We start from the raw sequence: 14,574 nt of genomic DNA, 5'->3' as shown, positions 1-14,574 counted from the left end.
GTGTTGCTGTGGGGAGCATGACTTGCTATTCCTTCACCACTCAACCCCGACCCTTCCCCGCCCTCCGCCCAAACAGCTATACGGACGCAGCTTTCTACCCTACACAACTTTTCACGAAAAACACCTACTATCAAACTCCCAATGAGTCTACGGCATAGCCAGTCCTCAAAGTCACCACCTCGCACTCCGCAACACCAATTGCGCTCGAACAACAATTCCTTCGCGAGTACGTCGTCCGGCTCCACATACCGCGTCGAGGAAGATGCAATTATATTCGAACTCGGCGCTCGATGGCTGCGAGCCGGATTCGAGGGAGAGAGCGAACCGAAGTGCGTGGTAGGATTTGGACCTGAGGAGTCACGGAGGGCTGGTGACTATAGGCAATGGTTGAAGGGTACACCCATTGCCGACGACACGCTACCGATGCCACCCGCAAAACCGGAGGACTGGACGAGACCATACGAGTTGTGGAAGATGGATTTACGAGATGTTGACATGGGACTTGTTGAGGATAAGATTGAGAGGACGTTTCGGGAAGCCTACAACAAATATCTTTTGACGGACGCGGGTTCGGCACGATTAGTTCTTGTCCTACCGTCTGTGATATCGCACCCCCTGTTGTCTTCGGTCTTGACAACGTTGTTTAATCGATGGAAAATACCTAGCATTTCACTATTGACAAGTGCTGCAATGGCCGCGACAGCAGCTGGACTGCGGTCGGCATTAGTGGTTGATATTGGTTGGGCAGAAACAGTCGTCTCCGGGATTTATGAATACCGAGAGGTTGCTACGAAACGGAGTACGAGGGCAATGAGGTCATTATTGCAAGAAACAGGACAAATGTTTTCACGGCTTTTGGGAGGAGACTCAAAGTCAGGGGATACAATTTCAGTGGATTTTGAATTCTGCGAGGAAGTCGCCAGTCGATTTATGTGGTGCGAGCCTTCAGGGCCGCGCGAGGAGGGACAATCACCAGATGACTCATTGGCTGACATTCTAAACAAGACCGTCTCTATTCCCTCTCCTTCGAATCCTGGGTCTTTCGACGTTGAGCTTCCTTTCTCCAAACTCACAGAGCCTGTTGAGCGTGTGCTTTTCGCAAAAGGAGAGGCGGACTATGACTTAGATGACGAAGAAAAGTCGATTCCGTTGGTAGTTTACAACACGCTTTTGAGTCTCCCGCCGGATGTCCGGGGTATCTGCATGTCGCGCATCGTGTTTGTCGGCGGGGGCTCTAATATCGCAGGTGTTCGACGCCGGATTCTCGACGAAGTGACTCACCTAGTCAAGTTGTATGGTTGGAGTCCCGTGCGTGGCAGGGTTGTAGACAAACAAATACAGGAACTACGGAAACTCAAACTCTCCCAGCAGCCTGAGCCGCGCTCTAACGCAGCTCATGGGCAAAATAAAGCCTCATCTGATGCTGCGAACGACACCCCATATGAGTCTGATTACGAAACCGCGGACGAAACAGAGGGCACAAATGATGCGGGGGTAGAAGTCGACCCAATCGAACAGAAACTCCTCCGCACTCGCGAAAAAGATGTCATAAACCCTGTCCAAGGGACCCTTCGGGAAGTCGAGACCCTCGGGTCCTGGGCGGGTGCCAGCCTTGTCAGTGGCCTAAAGATCCGGGGCTTGGTGGAGATCGAGCGTGAAAAGTACCTGCAGCATGGCCTTGCGGGTGCCACTCGAGAGTCGGAGCTTGCCAATAGCCACAAAGAAGGTGTTCCAGACCGGCGCTCGCTGCGGGCTGGAGATAGATCTAGTTGGACGTTGGCGGGTTGGGGGTGATGGTGAGATCTCCTATATCATCATGTATTAGGGTGTCATTCGCCCGTTGTGTTATGTTTGGATAGATGTGGTTGTTAATAGATACCCAATACTACAGTATAATCTACAATTTGGTTGCATTCCTTTTTGGGAAGTAATATACAAATACATATATAGCATACGACGAAAACTTTCAATTTAAAACCAATTAATTAATTAGATAAATTTCATATAGTACCTGAAAACGAGGTACGCTACGTAGCCCATGGATATTTGATCCTACAATACGACCCGATTAGATCCGGAGCTTAGGCCGTTCCAAACTTATAAACCGCCAAATTAACCGCGGGCAAGCCGCCCGGGCTAAAGATCTGGTTGTCGGTTTGACCCCAACCAGGCTGGTTGATGCCATCAATCCATCCCTCGGTCTCGATCACAACGCAAGCGTTCTTGTCGAGGGTGGTGGGACCATTGAAGCCCGCCTCCTTGACGCGCTGGATCTGCGATGGCTTAACAGGGTCGGATCCATCCTGACCATTGCAGCTGTAGATTTGGATCGCCGGAGTGTTTGTTGTGACATCGAGGGTGATACCTGTGTTCTTGGAGGACATATGGACGGCTGGGATGAGCGCGTCGGCAGCGTACCCTGTTGGTCTGTCGACGATGAAGCAGTTGTCGTATCCTGTGCAGTCGGTGCCGCAGAGGCCGACAGCGGAATCGATATCCTTGCCGACGAGCTTCGGCGAGGTGAAGTCTGGAGAGCCATCATAGGCGTCCACGGTGGAGATTTTTCCGTTGGGGATGAGGATCCCGTCGGTGGAAATGAAGCGTGAGCTGAGGGGCAGCTGGAGAGTGACATCGTCTAAGACGTTTGCATCACGGAAGCCGTTGAGGTTCCAGTAGATGTGATTGGCGGCCATGATGGGTGTTGTCTCGGTTAGGGCTAGAGAGACAAGCTTGGTGGTGAGCTGTGGGGAGCCCGAAAGGTTGTCGTTGTCGACGGTGTATGTTGCGTGGGTGAGAACGTCACCGGGGAAGCCCTGCAGGGCTTTGTCGTAGAAGGAGAAAGTGATCGAGGAGTTAGTCTGGGCAGTTACAGTCCAGTTGCGCTGGTCATAGCCGATGTCGCCGCCGTGAAGAGTGTCGAGGCCATCATTCTCGTTTTTGGGGATGTGGTACTCATTGTCGTCGATGGTGAAGGTGCCGTTCTTGATGCGGTTGGCGTAGCGGCCGACGACTGCGCCGAAGAAATTCGTGTCGGCGCTGTATTTGGTCGTGTCATCGTAGCCTACAACAACATCCTGAGGGGCTCCGTCGCGGTCGGGAACAAGCAATGAGGTCAAGCGCGCCCCATGGGGGATTAATTTAGCGGTGATATTGTTGGCGCTGATGGTGTAGACCTTGTAAGGGTCTGCGCTGGGAGGCTGAGGCGCTGAACCGGCCTGGGGCAAAGCGGCGACATCCTGCGTCGAGGCCAGAAGCCCAAGGAGGAAGGCTGGGGTAGAATGTTTGAAATACATAATGTATGTTAGGAGCGCAGACACTCCGACAAAGACGTAGCAATAGAGAAGGGCGACGCGAGGAGAGAAACGCGCGGGACAGACCAGGAACCTAAGCGGCGAGGGCGAGGGCATTGCCGGGGAAGCTTTCTCCTTTATAGTTTCCCCGGGAATGGCGGCCATGGACTGCGCGAGTGAATCGTGGATTGGGGACCGGACCAGTCCACCAAGTGCAAGGAATGAATCTCCGGTGGATGTCACCTCATCGTGCGGAGAAAGGGCGGGGGAACAAAGCGAATCTCCGTCAATTGGTCCCAAGAGCCTCGCAGGAGAAGGATGCTTGACCAACGACGTAAGCTGCCTCCGGAAGTATACCACTCTGGGCAGTGATGTGCGCTCCGTAAATGAGATCGCGAGAGTGCAATCGCATTAACTTTGGAGCTCACCGGGCCGTGACCGTCTGACCGTTTGGCTCTGGCCCCCAAATCCAAGCGTCGGACCGTTTGCTGCGTGACTGCAGTCTGGGACTCTGAGAGTCTGAGAGTCTGAGAGTCTGAGGGTGGGATGAAGCCCATTGTCCACTGCAATCAGAACACAAACTAGTCCCAACCAGGGAAGCGGCATCGCATGACCGTCATATGACCGCTGACATAATACTTACTGTGCCTGAGGTGGCTATGTCTCTCACCTTCCCGATTGGGAATACGTGTTTATTCCGTCTTCTGCTGCTCCAGCTAGTCTTCCCCGCTACGTGCGATTAGTCGCTGCTTGTATATTTCAATTGTTCCTATTCTTCTGCCCTTTTGCTTCTAGATACAGGATGATGACGTGTTTTGGATTGGCTTGTTGACGCGCTTGAATTCACTTTGGTAGGCTCATTCTCGGTCGCTCTGGTCTCCCTCGCATGCTGCATCCAATGTTCGCTTCCCATTCCTCCCATAGCGAAAGCTCCTCCCCGGACATTCTTGCGCCGCCTGGCGATGCCGACTACTTGATTTCTTCGCCATTCAGACCATTCCCCGGTCGTCAAAGCAGCCTCATGTCGCCCGCAAACCGCCGCATCCTCCAGACCCCCGGCGCCGCAAAACGGAAACGGTCGCGCATTAGCCTCAGCCCTGCGAAGAGTGCACATTCGATCCGCTTCGACGATATTGTGCTCCCGGGCTCGCCAACAAGGAATTTGGATGGCCGACGCTCTGCTTCCCCCGACAAGGTAGATGCGGATGGGAATGTTAGTCCCTGGCGGATCCGCGTCACGCTTGAGGCAACACAAGACGACCAGGAAAATCAGGGCAGCCCGTCGCGTAAACGGCCCAAGCAAAAAACAACCACTACAAAGGTCCCGCTGAAGGATACCTCGGAGCAGACACCCAGAAGAAGAGGCCGCCCCAGAAAGTCTGGCGCCCCCGATACGACTCCGGTTGCTGGGAGTCCCGGTAACACTCCGGGCCCAGCGAACAGTGAACAGAAGAGGCGGAGAGGTCGGCCAAGGAAGCACAAACCAGAATCTGATGCTACCGCCGAAAACAATGTTATCGAGAATAACGAGCAACCTGAGGAGGACGTGCAGATGGTGGACCCTGCTCCGGCTGGCACGGAGCTGGAAAGACACAGCTGGAGCCCACTGAACCTGGCGGGCGACGCAGATTCGGACGATGGGATTTACGACAATGAGCAGTTGGATATACCCTTTGAGGCCCCTGCCCATACCGAGTTCGCGGAGCCCGACCCGCCTACTGAGGATCCTAACCCGCAACCAAGCATCGAACCAACGTACGATACTCCCAACGGTGATGCGATAGACCGCTTTAATTACCAACAGGGAGATGATGAGTTACATTCAACTCCCTCCAAAATGCCATCGCCAACCCGCGAACTTCCAAGCGTATCTCCCGAAAATAGTATACATGCGGGCCATACGCCAATGCCACCTCGTACGTACCCGACACCGGCTTCAACGTCTCTGGTAGACAATGAACAGCCAGAACGTAACCGATTTTCCCGTGAACCATCCGCGAGTTCTTCGAAGCCGAGCGCCATTCGTCCTAGTGATCCTACAAATGAACACAGAGAGTTCGATTCTATTATAGAGAGCGAAGGTTTCAGCATGGTTTCGTTAGATACATTACCCTCAGCCCAACAACATGGACTGAGAAGCAATCCGAAGCTAGCCAAGGGTGCTCTCAAGCCATTCATCGAACGGGAAACAAACGGCGTTCTGAGGCGAAAAACGAACATTCCGGAACATGAATCTGAGGAGACATCTCCTCCCAGCCCAAGTCCTGACCCAGCGCTGTCTTCACAGCGACATCTTGATTCTCCCCAGCCGCGGGGCAGTATCCGGTCTTCAGCTGCGAAACGGATACCGTTTTCTCCTATACCCACCAAAATGTCCTCCCCAGCACCCCAGCGCAAGCCTTTGCTCCGTCTGGCCAAGTTAGTCAAGGCTGGAATCGCTCTCGAACGCGTTCTTAGCCACTCCAACCCTCCTTATAGTCCAGGAAATGCAGTTCCCGACTACATGGCGCCTAGGCAACGGCTAGAGGTAATATTTAGCGACTTGAATCCGGAATCACAGCGGGTCCTAGGGGCAGCTCTAGGACTTGGTCAAGTACTTGCAATCAGGCGAAAAATGATGGAGCTCAGGAGTCCGCAACGGCGAGCTTTGGCTGCGGAAGAATTAGGAGAAGAGGATGACCACGCTAGTTTGGATTTTGAATACACTAAACGTGAAGTGTCTAGAACTCCAAATCGACAATATGATGGTGCAGCCGATCCTTCTCCAGTCTCATCCTCCCCGGACACGGATATGAAACAGCGATTCGCGGAGTGGCAGAGAGAAAGGGACGCAGTCAGTCGCACAATACAAATGGCGAATTCAAGCCAAGTCATCGTCATCGATAGCGATGTTGGTACGCCGAATACCAACGCAGGCGAGAGGGACGTCGGGGATCTAACTCCTTTGGTATCACAATGGAATAGAAAGCGCCACGAGGAAGTGGAAGATGACGATTACGATAGCCAGGAGGAAGGGGATGTCTATGATGATAACCAAAATCGTCGAGAGCTCGGGCAGGAAGAAAAAGAACAGCAGAGGGAATTAGAGATGGACGAGGGGGCCGATGCGAACCAAAGTCGGTGGACGTCAACGTGGAATAGAGATCACCAGGAGGTGAGAGAGGACGAATACGACAATGAGGAGGAAGGGGCAATCTACAATTCTCGCCAAAGTTCCCGAGAACCAAGACAGGAAGAAAAAGAAGAAGAAGAGCAGGGGGAGTTGGAAGAGGATAACTACGGCAATCAGGAACAGCGGAGTGATTATGATGATGACCAAAGCCTTTGGATGCCAAAGCAAGGAGAACACCAGCGAGCGGCGGATGAGGAAAATTTCGACGTCGAGAAGGGCAGAGCGGACTACGTTGCTAGCCGAAGTCCCCGAATCCCCAGGCTGGACGAAGATCAACATTCAGAAGTGGTGGAAGAAGACTACGTCAATGGGGAGGGGGCAGATTATGGCCTTGATGCCGACGAGGACGATGGATATGAGGATATTTGGCAGGACCAAGCTAAAGATGAAGGGAATTCGGGTCGAGAGTCCATGCTAGAGCCTCAGGAAGAAGTACAGTCAAGCCCTGAGAAAGGTGGCTCAACTCCTGCGGGACGGGGTTACAGCATGTCCTTTTCTCCGGCACACTGGGTAGATGGGCAGGGCAAGATGCCTTCCTTGGGTCAATCGCGTGTCCGTGAACTACGAGAACAGGAAGTTGATATATCTGCTCTGCTTCGTGCGGAGGACACACCCAATCGTGCCCGTTACTATTATGGGAAGAGTAGTCCATTGAGCTCAGCTCAAGGATATTCCCCGCAGCACAACATGCTATCGTCTGCGGCATCTCATCGTCAAAAACATGCGGAAAGATACGAGAATGAGCTGGGCCAACTGGAAGAAGCAGAAGAGCCAGCAGATTATTTGGACTTCAGCCCAGAGAAAGACCTAGAAGATGAGACCTTCCAAATTGATCCGACCACCAGACATGAAAGCGAGATGCAACGTTACCCGTCAGATTTCGCAGATAATGCTAGCATTTCGGATGGTGCAGGCGATGAGCCGCCCGTGCATGAAGAGACGTTGACGCCCAAGAATCCAGCACCCGCCAATAGGGGCGGCCAAGCAACATCCTGGTATGAAAGGATCACAAGTCTCACACCCGGCTGGTTAAAGGCTCCGCTCCAAAACTCAAGTCCCCAGAATAAGCATTCAAGCCCACCGACGAGTAGGCCGAATTCGAAAGAAGCAAGTCCGATTGAAGAGCAGTCAGAACACTCAGAACAGGAGGACCAGGATAGGGACCAGGATAACGAGAATGAAGAAGGGGAGGAGGAAGAGGAAGAACAACATCCTGTGGACTCTCGGGAGGAAGATAACTTGAGGGAAATCCAAAAGCCGCAGCCCGATGCCGTTTTGGAGTCCGAGACTGAGCAAATTTGGCTTCCCAGTCCCCAGCCCAAAGTCAAACGTACTTCAGCAGCGCCAAAGAAGGAACCAAAACCAACGACGACAGGGAAGTCGCCAGAGAAGCCAACGCGTCTTGAAACGTCTGGCTACTTCTCAAATGCACACTACACTCTCCTCCGACGTCTCTACCGCCTCGCTAAACAATCCCCCGAGAGCTTTACTTACCACTCCAGCCCTTCTCACTCCGGCATTATTGGTGATTATATCTGGACCTCAGACAATACCTACGGGGTCCCAGTCACGGAACTCCAATTTGCCATCGTGTACCGGTTTAGGCAGGAATTAGCCGCAGAGGACCTGAAGTCCGGAGGCACGGGATGGGTCGGCTGGACAGACGCTGATTTGCATCGCCGACTGGTCAGCGTCATTATCGGCGAGCAAACCAGAGCAGACAGGAAGAGCGCCCACGAATCAAGGCCTACGCGCTCGAAGCCCAGGAGTATTATCCAGCGGGGCTGATTGCTTTGGTTTGCATCGCGGTGGGTAGGGCTTAGTGTTTATTGCATATGAAGTGATGTCTAACTTTTCTCTCTCTCTCTCTCTCTCTCTCTTTTGGTCTTTTTTCTCTTATGCAGTTTGATGTCAGGGTACATTTAATCGGGTCGTTCCGGTGCTGGCGAACCTGGACGGGGATGGTGTTTGGCTGACTTTGGTTGCCTTTTGCATAGCTGTTAGAATGTATCCATCTTTTGTCATTTATAGCGGTTGGATGGTAGGCGATTATTTTCTCTTGAATACTTTGACCTGAAGCAACTTAGAAAGAAGGGCCCAGTCCATGTTATTATTTCTTTTCTGGAGGTGGAGCTCTGATTGGATGTTGGGGCTTGCATCACGAAGTCAGCTGCCCAACTAATTTTCCTTCTTTTTGCTTTTTCCTTTTTGACTGTTTCTTTCTTTATCCACCTGTTCATATCGAGCATTTCTGAGACCAAGGGCCATTGCATTGCCTGTGTTCATAACAGTCTGTTTCTAAGTCTGAGTATAAGGTGTGGTCAGTATGGTTGATACAGAGATCCAGGGTATATAACCCCAGGCCCGTGGCGGCTTCCTTGGTCACGACGTCATCGTGTCTTCACCGTATATATGTAGTGCCCAGGATACAGAGTAGTCTACAGATCCCCCTGCACCAGAACAACTCTCTGGCCGCCACGTTGACAAACCCTGCGGATCAGTTACCGTCCCCGTTCCAGGCCTCAGACCCGGGACCCAAAAGGGTTCGCCCCCGTCCTAAGAAACGTGCAAGCCCTTTTCCCTCTCCGCCCTTGGCGCCTTAACTCGGGGAAGCTGGCCTCGTGCTAGACTGCTAGCGTCGGACTTGTGTTAGTGTTCCTTTTTAGTCTAGACCGGGGCACTTGGGGCCTGCATCTTGCAGGTTTTCAAGGGCTAAAGCAGCCACACATAGCGGCCAGCGCTGACGAGATGAGGGGGCCTGGACTCTAGAACTGTCTTTGGGAAGAACAAAAGCGTTTCCCCGCGGCTTTTCGGTGATCTGGGTTGCTGTGTGGAGACTGGAGACTGGAGAGACGGCGGCACATGGGGCACATGGGGGCGCTTTGACTTCTGGATGTTTGTCGGAACGCTTGTGGCGGCAAGGATAGGGATGTAACGGTACTATTGGACGGATTATCGGGTTTCGGACCAGGGAAATCGGACCATATTGGGTATTTCTGAGGATGGGGCGGCAAACTTTCGATGGCATTGATGCGCGGAGACGGATGGACTGGTTGGGTATATAAGCATGGACTCCATTCGGGCTTTCTCATGTCCGTTAGACCTCATCTTTACAACTATAAGAGGCTTACTCGCGGATAGGTATAACATACTTTCCTTACCTTGTCGCCCTCTCTCCTTACATATCCTTCTATACTGGCCGAGCTTAGGTAACAGAGAGTGAAAATGGGAGTCAGCCAACGCGTCAAGTCCAAGTATGTTTTCCGTCTTCCGATTTCGTTTCTCAAGACAAAGCGAATGAACGTGAAAGGGAAGGACATAGATGCCGGAGAAGACCTCGACGAAGGGTTATACACCAGCATCCCTCAAACAGTTCGGGTGCAGTATGAATCAGATGTTGAATCAGAGATCGAGTCTGATGGAGATGTCGACCTTGTCGGCATTAGCACATCGGTCTCTGCTGCTACTAGGAAGAGGAAGAGACTAGTCAGCTGGGATGGTACCAAATATCAGACGAGCAGTCGATGGACTATGCAGCAAGAAAAGCAGCTTGTACATGCACGAGCTGAGCTGGCCAGGTGTCAGAAAGCATGGAGCTCGGAGCAAGAAATTTGGCTGAAATGTGTAAGTTTTCTCTCGCCCGCTGCTGGGGTTTCTTTTGTATAGACACCAGACCAAACGGGAACGCAGACGGATACGCAGGTCACTGCGTCTTCTAAACCGAGTTCAGATCAGAACCATCGCTCGAAATAATCCCGACATATGGGAAAGAAAGATGATGGACACTGACAGAAACAGATTGAAGAGTTGAGCGAGGAAAAGGAAGCACACGAGGGGTTCCTCAACAATCGTGCGAGACACATCGGTGACGAACAAAACATCTTTCGCAAAGCCTGGGATCGAACCCGAAGGCGTTCAGAACAGGATCAACCGCAAGACCAGCCGCAACGACTGACCCCGGGACAACGAACGGCGAGCCTGCCGGTGCGACTAGGGAAAATTCGGGGAAGAAACTAAACTGGACTGGACTGGAGGATGAACTGATTAAGCTCAGCATGATAACATGCCAAGAGAAGAAGGCCGGAAACGGAGATGGACTTGGTCAGTGCAGGTAGGAGTGTCGTCCTGGTGGATTGCAACTTATCTTGTAGCAAAGAGAGATTGATAAGGTGGGAAATAGAGGGGCCGTGAAGATTTCCCACCCTCCCTATACAAGTCAGGGACACTCCATGAACCAAACTTGAAGAAGTCACTGATAAATAGAACAAGGTAGATGTGACCATCCAGTCCACCGGTACTGGATGCAAGGGAGAATGGCATTATGTGGACTTCAGTAATGTGAATACTACGGAGTATGTACCAGCGCTTGGATCCAATATCATTAGACTACCATGCATGGTTTAACTAGGTCCACCCACTTACTAGTGCTCTAATTAAAGAAGATTCTGTCCACAGATGTAAATATGCTCGTGTATGCTTATCAGCCCAAGCCTCATGATCGACGAACTGCTGTCAACCAGGCATACCCTCTGACTTGTCCTCCTTGTCTTCCTATCATGTGTGGTCCCGTCCCCATGGCTCGGTGTACCATGCACGGATTCAATAGTAGGTAATCGAGAGCGCCAATTCAGGAAATTGTGCATTTGACCTGCGATTCTGCGCGCGATTCGCGGAAAGCTTGGGTGGTTGGCACTGGTCTTATCATCAACGATTGCGAAAGAACACAGATGGGGCTTGGCATGAGTCAGGAACTGCCTAAAAGCCAAAGACCCGTAAACTCGGAAACGCAGGATACATGCTTGCTATTTTTGTGGGTTTTTGGATGTTGGTGTGTCTGTGCTGGTGGATCTGGAGATAGCAGTATGGGGTATTGCGTTCCCCAGGAATCCAAGAATGATGTTAAGGGAGTGATGCAACGAAAGCGCCCTTGACGCACACTCTGTCTATAGGAAGGGGACCAACCAAACATCATTTCGGAGCAAGAAAAAAAGTGATTAGCCGAGACAATAGCCAGAAAACTCCAGGGTCCCCTTGTGTAGTATCCAAGCCATCCTTCGACTTGGCTATCAGACGAGTCTCTGGCACGTCAGCGCCATGACCCTGGTTCGACTCAGCAGATTAATGAGTACGGCGGGCTCCGGCGCAAGAGATAAGAACAGGCCTCGACGGTTCACGGCGGTTCACATGTGGCCTGGAAGCCGGGAACTTCCTAAGAGAGCGGCGGTTAGAATCCAATGACAGCGACATTGCCAGAAAGGGGACTCCGCAGACCTCAAGGACGAGCTCGTCGAAGGATTCAACATCGAGTCAGCGATTTTCGACTGGGGAAGACAGAGTGTGGACGAGAGGAAGCGGCTTATCAGCGCATTTTACGGAATAAAACGACAGGCAGCTGTCAACTGATAAGCATATTTCCCGATTGGGCCAGGATGACCAGTCACCTCACCCCAGCTCTCACTTCTGTCAATCACAAGAATGCAATTCTCCCCTTATCAGCTTGCGCTTAATTGTCTTTTCTTTGATTGTCGCTGCCAATGTTCCCTGTCCAATGATGCACGCGCTACGCTGCATTGTCTTTCTGATCTATCGTGCCTCCTAACGGTCTTCATTCCTTCTCGATGCTTGGCCGCGCCGTTGCCACGCTGAGGATCTCCCTCACTTCCGCCCATGGCCATGAAATCATTTCATTCCCTCTTGGTCCATGCTTCTCCCGGTCACAAAACTTCGCCCTTCGTTGCAACTATTGATGTGCCTGAAGGATGGTGGCCTCTGTCTAGTGCCACAAGATAAGCCGCGTCGTCTTTACCCATTCAGAGACAAACTACTCCGACATAGGTATTTCCCCGGTCTCATTAATAGCTGACCCTTATATATGTATTTACTGCGCCTTTATGTACCTCCCTTCTTTGTTAACCTTGCATAGAAATGTTCCTAGGACGCTCTGAATCTCCCAACCATTTCCGTGCTTCATTGCTTCGAGTTCCTCCGCGGAGTTCAGCATGCCCACCTTGACTTCTGTCTGGTGGCCCGAGGACCGCGTCCAGACGACTATCTGTTCTGATTTTGTCTTCAAGCACCTTCCTCAAAGTACATTGCCCCGCCTTGTTGCCCCCCTACCTTGGGGCGAGGGCCTGACGAGCGAGACCTACCTCGACTGGATCCTTGCCAAAGCAGGAAGGCTGTTTCTTATTCTACTTGATATTGGTATTCCTGAACGAATCTTTCACCTGGTTGATGAATCCTTTGACGACCAGGACCTCCCAATTGCTGCTCATAGTGTTGACCGGCTGCAGCTTTCTGCTCAGGATCCAAATTCTGAACTAGATTCAAAGTTTTTCCTGGCCCAATGGCGTTTTGTCGTCAGGGGCATTGGCGAAGGCGAGCATGTCAAGTATACCGATAACGAAGGCGTCCCTGTCGAAGTACTGGATACGGGCACTGTATTGGTGAGAGAGGGCGTTGAAAGGGTCGTCCTTGCTGGAGCAGCCTGCAAGATCTATTTGCGGACCCAAGTTACCATCGGTGGCGCGCCACATTTCTTCGACGAAGACGAAGTTCTCGAAGAGATTCGATCTATGAGGAGATTGGCCCATGACCATGTTTACTCCATTTACGCATCATACTTTGCCGACAACACTATTTGCATCCTATTCTCGGGAGTATATGAAAGAAACCTCATGTCTTTCCTGGCCGATACGCCTCAATCCTTCAAAAGGCTCGCAAAAGAACGACGTCGAGAAATATTAATCAATTGGCCACACTGTCTTGGCCATGGACTATCCTGGTTGCATGCCCATGGCCAAGTTCATGGCCTTATTCGCCCATCCAATATTCTAATCGATGCAGATTTTCGAGTTTTCATTGGTCAATTCGAAGCCCTGGACACCTTACTTCCACCGGTAAAGGTGGATGATGTTGAGTCCTACCAATATGGCCCACCGGAAAGGTGGGTGCGCTCTATCAGCGTCCAGAACAGCGGCCCTGCGAGCAGCACACTTCCATCAGGAGGACGCTCCGGTCGTAAGGTGGGCGAACGTCCAGGGGCATTGAACCTAACTCGCTTGAAGGGATTGCGCATATCGGATCCAGAGTCACTGAGCCCGCCTCCAGAGTCGGTTGCTTCTCATGGCACTGTTATTCATGTTGGCCAGAGGGACCCGTCTTCTCGATATTCCATGGGCCTTTCCTCTTCCTCGGGGTCAAGTAACGGGAGCATCCGTCGGCGCGGCATCTCGGTGAAACGCCCCATACTCTACACTCCGTCTATAACTCCATCCAACTCTTCAGGGTCTTCGGAAGAGCGCGGGTCCATGATTTTCAACTCCGTTGGGGTGCCCACTGCGCATAGCAGTGGTGGAGCATTGGTCCAGACATGGCAGTCTCGGCAAACCGATCCTGAAGCATCCGATATCTTTTCCCTCGGTGCAGTATTTTTGGATATTTTTACATGCTTGTGCAAGCGAAAAGTATCAGCGTTCGCCAGCCACCGTGGCGCAAAGAATCGCACAGCTGGCCGTGGTGGCGGCGTTGCAGATTGTTCCTTCCACCTGGACCGGAACATTGGCCAAGTGAGTTCGTGGATTACTCTTCTTGATAGCGACGCAAAGAAGCGCAAAGACCCCGTGTTCCAAGCTGTTCGACCAATGCTTGCAATGTCGCGAGACATGGTCAGCAAAGACCCGGGGAATCGGCCCTCTGCCTTCCAGGTAGAGCAGTTTTTCGCTTATTCTATCAAAAAGGCAGAGAGTAAGGTTTCACTCTGTTGCTCGTCAAACCTGTATCCTGGTCACCACGGACGCCCGGACGGTATGAGATCCGCTAAGGATGAGAGAGTGACTGTGCCAAGGATAGGGTCACAATCACCATCTGCTTCTCCGAGAAGCGCAAGAAAAGACCAAAGCCAGAGAGAAGCCTACTTCCAAGACGAAAACGGCCTTTTAAGTCCAACGATTCAATCCACGCCAGGGGCATATTTAAGCTCTTCTGGAACCGAGTCTTCTACCAGCAGCGAATCAGATCACGAGCCCCGAAGAGCGAACTCCAAACAACCCAACCGGAAACAAAGCAAGAGAAAGTCGAGCAGAGCTGGTGGCATGTCTTCAGATAAAGGAT

General features: G+C 51.9%; 5 protein-coding genes across 5 annotated transcripts; 4 read left to right on the top strand and 1 right to left on the bottom strand.

Moving 5' to 3' along the window:
• The first annotated feature begins 6 nt into the window (after positions 1–6).
• Positions 7–1,993, top strand: ASPVEDRAFT_533500 (putative actin-related protein RO7). The gene is made up of 2 exons (XM_040814784.1): positions 7–1,796; positions 1,892–1,993. Exon 1 carries the CDS (start codon positions 142–144, stop codon positions 1,792–1,794), a length of 1,653 nt encoding a protein of 550 aa, XP_040665685.1. The 5' UTR covers positions 7–141; the 3' UTR covers positions 1,795–1,796; positions 1,892–1,993.
• On the bottom strand, positions 1,881–3,820 carry ASPVEDRAFT_39297 (aldose epimerase family protein). Its single transcript, XM_040811894.1, has one exon. It carries the CDS (start codon positions 3,453–3,455, stop codon positions 2,082–2,084), a length of 1,374 nt encoding a protein of 457 aa, XP_040665684.1. The 5' UTR covers positions 3,456–3,820; the 3' UTR covers positions 1,881–2,081.
• Positions 3,821–4,188: 368 nt separating this feature from the next.
• On the top strand, positions 4,189–8,250 carry ASPVEDRAFT_127334 (putative AT DNA binding protein; the record flags this gene model as incomplete). The annotated part of the gene is made up of 3 exons (XM_040806448.1): positions 4,189–6,309; positions 6,454–7,677; positions 7,720–8,250. The coding sequence occupies 3 exons, from the start codon at positions 4,189–4,191 to the stop codon at positions 8,248–8,250; spliced, it is 3,876 nt and encodes a 1,291-aa protein (XP_040665683.1).
• A 1,437-nt stretch (positions 8,251–9,687) lies between these two features.
• ASPVEDRAFT_126628 (uncharacterized protein) lies at positions 9,688–10,128 on the top strand (the record flags this gene model as incomplete). Its single annotated transcript, XM_040806378.1, has 1 exon — positions 9,688–10,128. One exon carries the CDS (start codon positions 9,688–9,690, stop codon positions 10,126–10,128), a length of 441 nt encoding a protein of 146 aa, XP_040665682.1.
• Positions 10,129–12,461: 2,333 nt separating this feature from the next.
• On the top strand, positions 12,462–14,569 carry ASPVEDRAFT_127537 (protein kinase domain-containing protein; the record flags this gene model as incomplete). Its single annotated transcript, XM_040806466.1, has 2 exons — positions 12,462–14,176; positions 14,314–14,569. The coding sequence occupies 2 exons, from the start codon at positions 12,462–12,464 to the stop codon at positions 14,567–14,569; spliced, it is 1,971 nt and encodes a 656-aa protein (XP_040665681.1).
• Positions 14,570–14,574: the final 5 nt, after the last annotated feature.

The sequence above is a fragment of the Aspergillus versicolor genome (assembly GCF_001890125.1).
Source record: "Aspergillus versicolor CBS 583.65 unplaced genomic scaffold ASPVEscaffold_3, whole genome shotgun sequence".
Taxonomy (NCBI): domain Eukaryota; kingdom Fungi; phylum Ascomycota; class Eurotiomycetes; order Eurotiales; family Aspergillaceae; genus Aspergillus; species Aspergillus versicolor.
This window is presented reverse-complemented; position numbering and strand designations above follow the sequence as displayed.

What these genes read in the sequence shown, in the direction of transcription:
- ASPVEDRAFT_533500 (XM_040814784.1), top strand. Translation starts at nt 142, where the DNA reads ATGAGTCTACGGCATAGCCAGTCCTCAAAGTCACCACCTCGCACTCCG.
- ASPVEDRAFT_39297 (XM_040811894.1), bottom strand. Translation starts at nt 3,455, where the DNA reads ATGGCCGCCATTCCCGGGGAAACTATAAAGGAGAAAGCTTCCCCGGCA.